The sequence below is a fragment of the Cricetulus griseus genome, chromosome 3, assembly GCF_003668045.3.
Source record: "Cricetulus griseus strain 17A/GY chromosome 3, alternate assembly CriGri-PICRH-1.0, whole genome shotgun sequence".
NCBI classification, from domain to species: Eukaryota; Metazoa; Chordata; class Mammalia; order Rodentia; family Cricetidae; genus Cricetulus; species Cricetulus griseus.
This window is the reverse complement of record NC_048596.1, coordinates 171,451,547-171,463,726: the sequence shown is the minus strand read 5'-3', so window position 1 is coordinate 171,463,726 and position 12,180 is coordinate 171,451,547. Positions and strand designations below refer to the sequence as shown.

Here is a 12,180-nt window from a genome sequence, read left to right as displayed (position 1 = left end):
AGAGAGAGAGAGAGAGAGATATGAAGTGTGCTCTTGAGTCTTGAGGAGCACCTCCTGGCTGGGTAGACATCTAGGAAGAGCTGCCAGACTGTTGTGGAAGAGAGGGCCGTGGAGTTCGCTCCTGAGGAGCATATTGGCTTCTGCATTCAGTGTTTATGAGCAAGTTGTGTGTTAGAAGTGTGGAGACCCTGCTGTCCCAGATCCGTGAATGGGACACTTTTCCCTACATTCTCTACAAAGCCTCAGGGCTGGGTCAGATTGTCACTGATGTCATCCCACAGCCCCAGCCAAGAAGGCTCCAGAGCCAGCCCCAGGCCAGAAGCCTGCAGAGGCAGAGGCAGCAGAGGAGGAACACTACTGCGACATGCTCTGCTGCAAGTTCAAGCGCAGGCCCTGGAAGATGTACCGGTTCCCCCAGAGCATCGACCCACTGACCAGTGAGTCCTCTTGGAGGAGATCCCCACATACAATATGAGAAGGGAGGCAGGGCCCAACGACATGGACATCCTTGGTTCATGATTCCTCACACTTTCCACAAACGATTCCACATGCCCTTGCCTGACTCTGTAGCACAAGACCCCGGGGCTAGGGACAAAGGCCACACCCATTTTATAGATGGAGAAGCTGAGGCACAGAGAAGGACCTGAAATACAGCTAGTTAGACTCCTCGCCTTGACCATGGCCAAGTCTTCTTTTTTAACCTGGCCATGTGTGCTCCTTTCTGAAGCCCCTGCTCTGAGCAGGGGCAGGGTGGAGTTCCCCATAGTCAGAAATGAATTCCTGAGATCCTCTGTAAGTCTATTCCATAGTCCTCCAGCCCAGCACCCTCCATGTGTGTACCATACTTCACAGTTCACACTGGAGCCCCTTGCCTTCTCAGCTGGTGACTTCCTGTGACCTTGAAAAGACCAAGGCAGGTACCAGAGAGGAATTTCTTTAAAGTTAAACAGGGAATCACTCAAGGGCAGGACCCCAACCCTGTTGTCTACTGGGTTTCTAAGATACCAAGTGATCCCTCATCTGTCCGTGTATCCACCCACCTGTGTGTCCATCCATCCATTCATTTTCTGCATGTCATTTACTGCTCTGGATTTCCTAAGATGAAAAATTTATTGTCAAAACCTGTTCATGGGCTGGTGAGGTAGTTGCCAGCCAGGCCTGACAACCTTAAGTTCCATCCCCAGGAGCCACATGGTGAAAGGAAAGAACTAATTCCTGAGAGTTGACCCCCGACCTCCAAAATGTCTATAAGATCCTTCCACCCCCCATAAATAAATGAATATAATAAAAAATTAAATATGGAAAGCAGGAGGGCTTTCCAATGAGCCATCTGTTATCCAATAACGCCACCATGCCCCCCATCATAAGACTCTGATCTTTTAGGACCTATCAGTGACCTCCATGGCTACCTATACATTCATCCACTAGTCCACCTGTCTGCCCATCTGTTTGTCTATCTCCCATGGGATGAAGTCCACATGCCATTGCCCAGGTGAGAGGTCCTCTCGTGCTGGCCTTCAAGCCCATCCCTGTTCCCCCACAGACCTCATGTACATCTTGTGGCTGTTCTTTGTGGTGCTGGCCTGGAACTGGAACTGCTGGCTGATTCCTGTGCGATGGGCCTTCCCGTACCAGCAGCCAGACAACATCCACTTCTGGCTGCTGATGGATTACCTGTGTGACTTCATCTACCTCCTGGACATCACCGTGTTCCAGATGCGCCTGCAGTTTGTCAAAGGCGGGGACATCATTGTGAGTCACAGGCAGGTGGAGGGGGTGACAGGACAGACCTTCTAGCCAGGGCCTTCAGGGGACTGACCTGAATGAATGAATGAATGAATGAACAAGGAAATCCTGGGAGCAGCTGTTCATGTTGGGTTTTTTTTCCCTGCCTCTTTCATGTGTTCAGATTATACATATTAGATACCATTCCATGGTGAATTGGTTCCCAGACCGTCTGAGAGTTAAAGAAGTGGTCCAGAGAACAGCCCTGTCTGAGCTTCAGTGTCCTCATCTGGGAATAGGGTGGTAGCAGCTCCCCAAATGATGCAAGTATTGCTGTGAGAATTAGACGGTGCACGCAGTGTGCAGGGCTCAGGGAGCTAGTGCCTCCTGCAAAGGGCATGGGGCTGATCTGCTGTATGGAACAGCCTGAGCCAGCCCCTTACTGTGAGGAAACTAAAGCCTTAACTGTGGCCCTGGTGGTGTGACACACGCCTGTAATCCTAGCACTCAGGAGGCCAAGGCAGGTGGAGCTGAGTTCAAAGCTAGACCAGGCTTTGTGGTGAAAACCTGTCTTTTTTGTTTGTTTTTGTTTTTCAAGACAGGGTTTGTCTGTGTAACTCTGGCTGTCCTGGAACTCACTCTGTAGACCAGGCTGGCTTCAAACTTACTGCCTCTGTCTCCTTGAGTATTGAGATTAAAGGTGTGTGCCACTGCTACCCCAGCAAGACCATCTTAAAAACATAGGGACCAGGGGTTGGGGGAAGGGATAGGAGAAAGAAAAGAAGGCATCCCAGTTCCCAGTTCGGTGAGCAAGTCGTTTTCTAAAATCCCACACTGAGGCCTGGGTGTGTAGCCCTGGGTGTGTAGCTCAGTAGTGCTTGACTAGCTTCCTGAGGCTCTAGGAGACCATCTTCACTATTGCAAAGTTAAAAAAAAAATTCCACACTACAGCAAAGGTGAGGTCTTTCTTCTCAAACAGCTTTTAAGTGGCCTCTTCTGAATCAAACTTTCCTTTGATAAGGGATGGTGACTGGCTCTAAGAATCAATGGAAGAAGTCAGGCAGTTAACATATAGATAAGGAGTCAGAAATATTAGAGAAAGGTTTTAGCCACTTCCATTATATTGATAAGAATTAAGAGGGAGCCAGGCATGGTGGCACACACCTTCAATCCCAGCACACAGGAGGCAGAGGTAGGGAGGATCTTTGTAAATTCTAGACCAGCCTGGTCTACAAAGAGAGACCCTGTCTCAAAACAAGATGAGTCAAGGTCTCTGGAGAGATGGCTCAGCAGTTATGAACACTTCCTGCTCTTCTAGAGGACCTACATTGGCTACAGGGATCCAATGCCCTCTTCTGGCCTCTGTGGGGACCTGTGCACACACAGACACAGACACAGACACAGACACAGACACAGACACAGACACAGACACAGACACAGACACAGACACAGACACAGACATAGACACACAATTACCTGAAGAAAATGTAATCTTTTAGTAAAAAAATCATTCAGTAAAGAAAAAAAGAAAATTGATAGTATTATGAAGCTATTTATTAAGCTGTGAGAGGTTGTTGAGTGCCATGTTAAAGGTTTAGTATAATAATTGGTAAAATAAAATGTAACATTATAAAAGTTAAGGTTTTGGACATTGTACCATATTCGTTGCAAGTGATGCTAGGCCAGCCACTGTTTCACGGGCTGCAAATGTTGTAACAACAGGCACCATGAATTAAAGTGCAATGTGAACCCAAAATGGGTAAGGAGACTGTAACACGCTAGACAGCATATGCCGGAAATGAAAGAGCTGGTAACAAGCAAGGAATCTTTGGCCAACCTTCTTCCTTAGCCCCCTCAGAGAAGTTGCCATCTCCTTACAAATCAAGTGGCTAGTAGTCCTGGGAGGAGCTGAGAGAATAGGCTCCAAGCTCCCACTTCCCTCCATCCATGGAGGCTAGCTGGTGACTCCAGTGTGGCTTGTTCCCATGGCTAGTCACCAACCCGAAACCACAAGTCTTTCCCGGCAATTCACTGCACACCCCTATGATGGCATCCTGGCTCTCTCTGGTCAGAACTTAATCTAACACCATTTCCCCATCACTGTGTCTCCTTCTTCCAGACAGACAAAAAGGAGATGCGTAATAACTATCTGAAGTCTCGCCGGTTTAAGGTTTGTACTGGGGTGGGGTACCCTCTCATCTGAGGCTGTCCTGAGCATTCTGACCCTTCTCTCTGGCAGATAGAGACATGCCCCTTAGCCCCCCTACCCCCAAGGTTTTGTGCCTTATCTCCTACGGTGCCCCATTGGGATTTCAGATGGACCTGATCTGCCTCCTGCCCTTGGACTTTCTCTACTTAAAACTCGGAGTGAACCCCCTCCTTCGCCTGCCCCGCTGCTTGAAGGTAAGATTGGCAGGTCCCCCGGGGCCTTCAGCTCCTCCTGGCTTGGCATAGGCACTGCCACTTGGGGAAGGGAAGGTGTCCCCAAGAGGAGACCCTGGAGAGGTGAATGCCCCCCAAGCATGTCTTAGTATTAATTTGTTATAATTGCTGGTGATTTGTAGATGCTCTTGTTCATCTCTGATCCAGAGACTTTACTAATTCTAGCCCTTCAATTCCATTCCTTAAATACTGTTCTTACCATTTTAAGGAAAGGGGCACAGAGAGGCTAAGGAACTTGCCAGTGTCACAAAGCAAGGCAGGAGTAGAGTCTGGATTTGAATGTAGGCAATCTAGCTCCAACTCCATCCCTACAGAGCTTCTCCAAGAAAGGTCTTCTGCTTTATAATGGACTTCATTCAAAAGATGGGAACTTGGCCCTTGGAAGGGCTGGGTGACTTGCCCAAGGTAACAGGAGTAAGGCTGTGCCAAGGACAGATTTGAATGCACAGCACCCACTTTATAAGTACTCAGTGTCTTTTTTTTTTTTTTTCCTGACACTCACGGGCTGGACCTAGAGTCCTGGGAGGATCTGCTTGATGCAGGGTGGAGATCTGTCATGTGAATGTGGTCAGGATCAATGGCTACTCAGAGCACTCCGGATCCCCTATATGGACTTTTCTAGCCAACCAATTAAATTTACTATCCCCTTGACATGATATTGCTGTTCTTTTCCAAAGACAGTAAATGGGAACAATTACTAACAGAGGGAACCATAATGACACTGGTTACCTAGAGGAAGAGTGCAAGGAAGGTTACCTGGTAGCCATCGGGTAGGGTGGGAGGCAAGAACAGTGTGCCATGTCCCCAGAAGGCACAAGACAACTCTGACAACCTTCCTCTCCCTCCTAGTACATGGCCTTCTTCGAGTTTAATAACCGATTGGAAGCCATCCTCAGCAAAGCCTACGTTTACAGGTGAGAGTTCCCCATGCACACAGGTGGACATATGTATGTCAGGGAGTACACACACACACACACAGACACAGACACACACACACACAGAGACACACACAGAGACACACACACACAGACACACACACACACACACACACACACACACACACACACACACACCATACCCCTTAGCCACTCTCCCTGCTCCAGGCCTCATGGCCTCTAGAAGCCAGGCCTCTTCTTGACTCAACCTCTTCTCTAGAGGAATATTTGATCTGTTTGTTTGTTTTATAAGATCCAGTGATGTCTTATTTACACCCCCCCCACACACACACTGTGACAAGGGACACTCACAGGTTGACTCAAGTGACAAATCAGTGTTTCTGTGTCAGTCTAGGGAACTGAAGCCCCACCCTAGCTCTAATATAGGGACCATTTGTAAGAACACAGTGGATGCAACACAGATGTTCAAGGTAGGCCCAGGACCACCTAGGCCATACTTGGGGAGCAAGGATCCTTGTTCCTACATCAAGGACACATAGCTCCTCGCCATTTCATTTCCATTTCTCTGCACACACCTGTCTCCTCCCTGCTCCTCCTCAGACCACATTTCCCCTTTGACCTCTCAGCTTTCCCAGCATTCATCTGTATAGATTTCTCTGCCACAGCTGGGCTGAGTTCGGCCCTGCAGTTTGACCAGGCTCCAGTCAAGAGCCCCGGTTCAATTCCAGCCCTTTTCACAAAGAAAAACCTGAATTGACTAAGTGGTGTGTCATGCAGTTAACTATACCTTAGAATTAAAGGGATCCAGCAGAGAGAGGAGAGTAAGACTGGGTATCTGACTGGGTGACTGGGCAGGGCTGTGTGGTTCCAGCAGGGAAACCTATGAGGTGGGCCTCGGGGAGCTGAGATCTAGTTCTTTCTCTGAAGCGCTGCCTCTGGGGCAAGGTGTCACCTCCCTGGCTGTGTCACACTCTCTCCCTCTTCAGGGTCATCAGGACCACTGCCTACCTGCTGTACAGCTTGCATCTCAACTCCTGCCTTTACTACTGGGCATCGGCCTTCCAGGGTATCGGTTCCACTCACTGGGTTTACGATGGCGTGGGGAACAGGTGAGCCAGGCTTCCCTGGGGCATCATATGATCCTCTACAGTTACAACCATTGTGTTGCCAAGACAACCTTGCTCCTGAGGAGTCAGTCACAGCCAAGGTTCTAGCGCCAAGTTTTCCTTTCCCATCCATGTACCTAAGCGAAGGTCTCCTGGGATTTGCAAGTGCCAGGAGAGGGTCTGGGCATGAGATGTGCTAAGATCTTCTCAGCATCCCCAAGGCCAATAGGTTGGCAAGTATACCACACAGATGTTAGTGTGAGAAAATATTCAGGGCCGGGGACAAGGACTCCTGGATAAAGCTGTTCCCCATAACGTCATTCGTCATATAGAAAGAATGGAAATGCCCCTTGGGACCAATGGAAGGATCGCTGGCAGAAGCAGCATAGTTTCAGAACATCTATGTGATATTGTGTTATTTTACCTCCCTGTGGGTGACCTACTTTTTCAAATTTTAGCATTTCTAAATTTGAGGCATAAGGATAATCCATGTGCATGTTTAACATGATACTTATTTTTGTACAAAAGGTTGGATTTGGGTTTAAGATTCAGCTCAGTGGGAGAGATCTTGCTTAACATGCATAGGGCCTTGGGCTCAAACTCCAGTACCTCAAAAAAACAACAAAAAACAAAAAAATAACAAAAAAAAAAAACCAAAAGCGAAAACAAAAAAACCTGAGTTGCCTCATTGGTGTGCTATGCCATTACTGCATCTTAGAACTGAAGAAATGTCACAGGAGCATGTGTTCCTGGTTTTTCTCTTAGAGTCAGAATTAGCAAAATAATTGCATATGGCATCATGCATATATGTGTATCCAATACAGTGGCCAGCAAACAACAAACCATAGCTGGTTCCCTACTGCCTAAAGCAAGGCTATCCATTTATGCAATATTGCAATGCAATGTGACTCATATATACAACTTGAAATGTTTCAATAGCCACATTGTAAACATAAAAGGAGGTGAAATTAATTTTAGTAATATATTTGATTAGTCCCAATGACAAAATTATCCCTACTACATGCAATTGCTATGTTAAGCATGAGTGACAGGTGGTTGGCCTGCTTCCTCTATACCTTTCAAATCCTGTGTGCGTCTGGCACCCACAGCACATGATTGTATGTGAATCTCTGGCCTCCAGCTTCATGTCTTCCTTATGAGATACATATATTTTAAGTTCTAGGGATAGAGCCCAAGGCCTTCTCTATGGAAAATAAACTAAATGTTTTTAAGACCGTCTCTCTATATTGCCCAGGCTGGCCTTCAATTCACTCTGTAGCCCAAGTTGGTGTTGAATTTTCTATCCCTGCTAGCTTCCTGAGTGCTTGGATGCTACCTAGGAGTCTTGTGACAAGAAATAACAACAAAACAAAAACAATGAGTGTTGAGTGTCTGGCTGGCGCCCGGATGCCGGGTCAGTGCCTGCCCCGGCTGTGAAAGTCGGCATGCCAGTGAAGGGTTCTAACAGCCCCAGCCTGGAAACAGAAGCTAATTTCTGAGAATATATCAGCTGTTCTGAGTAGTTTTCTGGCTTTCCTTCAATTCTCAAAGGAGTCTGGGCCCTGGAATCTAAGAACCCCCTTCTCAGCAGCAGGCCAGACTGGCAGACCTGGAAGGAAAGAGCAGGAAGGAGAGATCAGTAGATTTCTGGAACCATCTTCCCAAGGACCTGGGCTGGGTTTGGGGTTGGGGGGCTAGGCCTGCTTGCTGACACTTTCTTTCCCAGGGGAGTCCTCCAGGGACCCTGGATACAAAACGCAGTAATGGAAAATTCTTCAAGTTCTATAGCACAAACACTAACTATAACCACTTCCTGGGATTCTGTGTGCCGGAGTAGGAACCTTGGAAAACCAGTTCCCACCTATGTCAGTCTACTGTGCTCTGTCCCAGCCTGCAGTGCCCACCTGGGACCCACTGCAGGACGTCCCAATATGTGCCATGTCTGTGGGAGATACTCCAATTAGAAACATTTAGGGAAAAGCAGGGGCTTTAAGGACACCACTCTTAGACCCTCTGTGGTTCACTACCTAGTTGCGTGAACACTTAGCTTCCCCAACAGTTGGGTTGGCTCGATGGTTGATAGGGAAGCAATAGGGGTGTGTGGGGGGGTATGAGGGGATGGCACTCAGTTCTGCCTAAGTTGCTTCATGCGCCCTCTTGTGACCAGTACTGGTATGGCATTTGTTGTCAGGGCAGATAGGTCTGATGTCATCAAACGTCCAGGCAACTGGCGACTAGGAGCCCTGCCTACGATCTCCCAGGTAGTCTGAGGCACACGCTTGCGCACACACGCACAAACAAACACTCACCCTGCCACAACTCCAGCCGCCTGGGCTCCCTCTCAGCATAGGTGTGCATTGGTGCTTTGGTGCTTGTTCCCACTAAGTAGGAAGCATCTGGAAGACATGGCCACTCTGCTTTGTTCCCCACAACAGGTGCTGGCAGGCACAACACTGCGCAGGTCTTGACAGGGCCTGGTCATTCTTTTAACAGCTCTCTTCATCCTCACAGTTGCCTGGGAACAAATGCTCCTCTATTGCGTCCATTTTATGGAGGAGGCCAGCTGCAGGGAGTGAAAGTTGGTCCACGTTAGAAAGTGGCTATAGGGCAGTGGTTCTCAACCTATCGGTCCTGACCCCTTTAGGGGTTGAACGACCTTTCACAGGGTTCACATATGAGATATCCTGCATATTATTTACATTATGATTAATAACTAGCAAAATTACAATTATGACGTGTCATAATTTTAAAATTTTTTTTACAATTTTACAGTTGGGGTCTGTGTGTGTGTGTGTGTGTGTGTGTGTGTGTGTGTGTGTGTGTGTACACACACTCCCTAGTGGGGACTGAACCCAGTTAGATACATTTTTCCACCAAGTGTTTCCCATTTGTAGCTGGTTGGGTCTACAGGAGCAAGCCCTTCAGATGTGAGGGCCCCCAGTATCTCCTGGTTTTGTTTTCTTTCTTACTTTCTGTGAGAGCAAAGAAAAATACTGGAAACTGAGGGAGCCCCGTCACCAGGTCCAGTCTGTCTTCCTGCCAGCTCTTCCTTGCTGTCTTCTGGAAACCTCCTTGGCCCTGCTGGCCTTCCCTTTGCTAACTTCAAGGAGGTGTCAGCCTGGCACTGCGGCCAGGTGTCTGCTGGAACCTCAGTTCCATATCCATGTCTCAAGGTGACGACATGTTTTCACATTGCTGGGACAAAGCCTCAGCCACACCTGGTAGCATTTGAGAGTGCTAGTGGAAGTGGAGCCATTTCTTGCATCTGTGGCTATGTGGGGTCCCTCTGGGTGTCTGAACCAAGACCACAAGGTCAGCAGTTCCTCTACTGACCAAGGTTCCTCTTCTCAACTCTTACTAGTTACATCCGATGCTACTACTGGGCTGTGAAAACTCTCATCACCATTGGAGGGCTGCCCGACCCCCAGACACTCTTTGAAATTGTCTTCCAGCTGCTGAATTATTTTACAGGTGTCTTCGCTTTCTCTGTGATGATTGGACAGGTAACTGAGTCACACACCCACCTGCCTGTGACTCCCCTGCCCAAATAGAAACTTCCCTGTGTGTTGTAGCTTTGGGATAGAGTGCAGGGGATATACAGGCTGAACCAGGAGCCCATGGCATTTGGAACAGGAGGATGTCTGTGTCCCAGGACTGCCTGAGATCTTCCTGTTTGAATGTTAGTCCTTTGGGAGCATGGTAAGCCTGGTGGTTACATGGCTTTTTTAAAGGCTGGGGACTTGGGCTGTGCCCTGTAAGAAAACCCTTTGGCGTCTTTGATGTGATGAGTAATGTGTGTTCTAGTCAGGACACGAGGAAACAAATTGAGTCCTCAAAGAAAACTCGGAAGGCTCAGTGTTCCTCCCTGGGGAGAGTGTCTGTACACTAGAATTAGCCTATTCCAATGGGACTCCCTAACACACCCCGAGGGACCTGAGATGGCCAGAGAGGTCTGCAGCCTTGCTTCTTGCTTCCAGTGTCCACGCTTTATGTGTGGCCATCTATGTTTTTCTCCCCTACTTACCCACCAGCACAGGTCCCTGATCTGTGTACTGCTACATAACCAAACCTGTGTCCTACCCAGCCTGGGCCCAACACTTCCTTGACCTCTCCTTACTGCTGTCCTGCTCTAGATGAGAGATGTGGTGGGGGCTGCCACAGCAGGACAGACCTACTACCGCAGCTGCATGGACAGTACAGTGAAGTACATGAACTTCTACAAGATCCCCAGGTCTGTGCAGAACCGTGTCAAGACCTGGTATGAGTATACCTGGCATTCACAAGGCATGCTGGGTAAGACTGGCCAACCCCCCATACCCCCCACCTCCCCCAACCAACTTTCACCTGATCCCCAGATTGACCAACTCTTCCCTGGTCCTCTGTGGTCTGAGGGGTCTCTCTTGGTTGCACCCCTATTGTTGATATTAGAGGGACCTCTCGACCTGAAGACCCTGGAACACCTAAAGAGCTTGTCCTCTGGACAGTCACTCTCCTCTTGCTTCATCTACCTTAAGGTGTAGCTCCATCCAAGGCGGAAGCAATTGCAACCAAGGATGCAGCCAGGCATGGCAGCTCAGGCATGGGATCCCAGCACTTAGGAGGGCTGCTTTAAGTTTGAGTCTCAGGTAGACTACATAGCTAGACCTTGTCTCCAAATGAATAAAATGGTAGGTGGACCAATGAGATGACTCAGCTGGTGGAGGGGCTTGCTGCCAAGTGTGATGGCTCCAGCTCTGTCCCTAGGACTCAAATGGAGAGAACTGACTTTGACAAGTTGTCCTCTCACCTCTACGTGTGTATTATGGCGCGCGCGCGCGCGCGCGCGCGCACGCGCGCACACACACACACACACACACACACACACACACACACACACACACGATGTGAAAAAATCAAAGTGGTGGTGGCAATTGCTACAGAATAGGGACCACTGATACAAAAGCTGGGTAGGGGCATCAAAGTCAGGCATCCTGGAGGAAGTGGCATTAGTCCTTAGTGTCCTTAGTTTTGAAGGATGAGTAGGAGTTTGGAAGGGAGGAGATGGTGTTCCTGACAGGGGAACTCTGAGACTCTGGTAAAGAGTGAATTACCAATACGGAGTCAAGTAAAGATATCAGGGTATTTACTAGCAGGGAATTTACTAGGGAGATGCCTTACAGAGCAACCTAGCCAGCCGGCAGGGAACCAGGTAAGTAGAACAAGCCAATGATGAAAGGAAAGAAGGGGCTCCCATGTGCGTGCTCCCACTCTTTTGTTTGTTTGTGTTTATGTTTTTTTCGAGACAGGGTTTCTCTTTGTAGCTTTGGAGCCAATTCTGGCGCTCTCTGGAGACCAGGCTGGCCTCGAGCTCAGAGAGATCCACCTGCCTCTGCCTCCCGAGTACTGGGATTAAAGGCGTGTGCCACCAACGCCCGGGGTACCCCTCACTCTTAAACCTCCCTCACATCACCCTGTCCAAGCCCTAGGGGGCGTGTCCAGGTACACCTGTAGCAAGCCCCGAGAGGAGGCGTGGTTAGGGTGTTCTCTACACTCTGGAGAGGCTCCCTGTAGCCAGGGAAGCTGAGTTGGCTGAGCAGGGCCTCACGTGGTTGCATGGATGCATGTGGTGTGAGGGGCAGGCCTGGCTTGAACTCTGACCCCTGTTGGGTCTCCTTCCCAGATGAGTCAGAGCTGATGGTGCAGCTTCCAGACAAGATGAGACTGGACCTGGCCATCGATGTAAACTACGACATTGTCAGCAAAGTGGCGCTCTTCCAGGTACCCTCACGGGTGCCCTCCCACGGGGGGATCTGGGACAAAACCCCTGCTTTCTAACTGACTCCTCCCTCTCGGTCTGGTCAGGGCTGTGACCGGCAGATGATCTTTGACATGCTCAAGCGTCTTCGCTCAGTTGTCTACCTGCCCAATGACTATGTGTGCAAGAAGGTGAGCTGTATACGGGGGGGGGGGGGGTGTCACTGCAGGGCCTGTGAGGGGGTCTGCCCGGCCAGAACAGCAGCCTCACCACAGAG

General features: G+C 49.1%; 1 protein-coding gene across 1 annotated transcript in view; it reads left to right on the top strand.

The window, feature by feature from the left end:
• The window catches only part of Cngb1 (cyclic nucleotide gated channel subunit beta 1), a 59,726-nt gene that overhangs the window by 37,259 nt on the left and 10,287 nt on the right, over positions 1 to 12,180 (top strand). The window contains exons 21-30 of the mRNA XM_027406088.2: positions 282 to 437; positions 1,544 to 1,752; positions 3,845 to 3,895; positions 4,042 to 4,128; positions 5,017 to 5,081; positions 6,050 to 6,172; positions 9,531 to 9,672; positions 10,303 to 10,462; positions 11,829 to 11,926; positions 12,011 to 12,094. Coding sequence (XP_027261889.1) covers positions 282 to 437; positions 1,544 to 1,752; positions 3,845 to 3,895; positions 4,042 to 4,128; positions 5,017 to 5,081; positions 6,050 to 6,172; positions 9,531 to 9,672; positions 10,303 to 10,462; positions 11,829 to 11,926; positions 12,011 to 12,094 — 1,175 coding nt within the window. The remainder of the gene's footprint in view (positions 1 to 281; positions 438 to 1,543; positions 1,753 to 3,844; positions 3,896 to 4,041; positions 4,129 to 5,016; positions 5,082 to 6,049; positions 6,173 to 9,530; positions 9,673 to 10,302; positions 10,463 to 11,828; positions 11,927 to 12,010; positions 12,095 to 12,180) is intronic.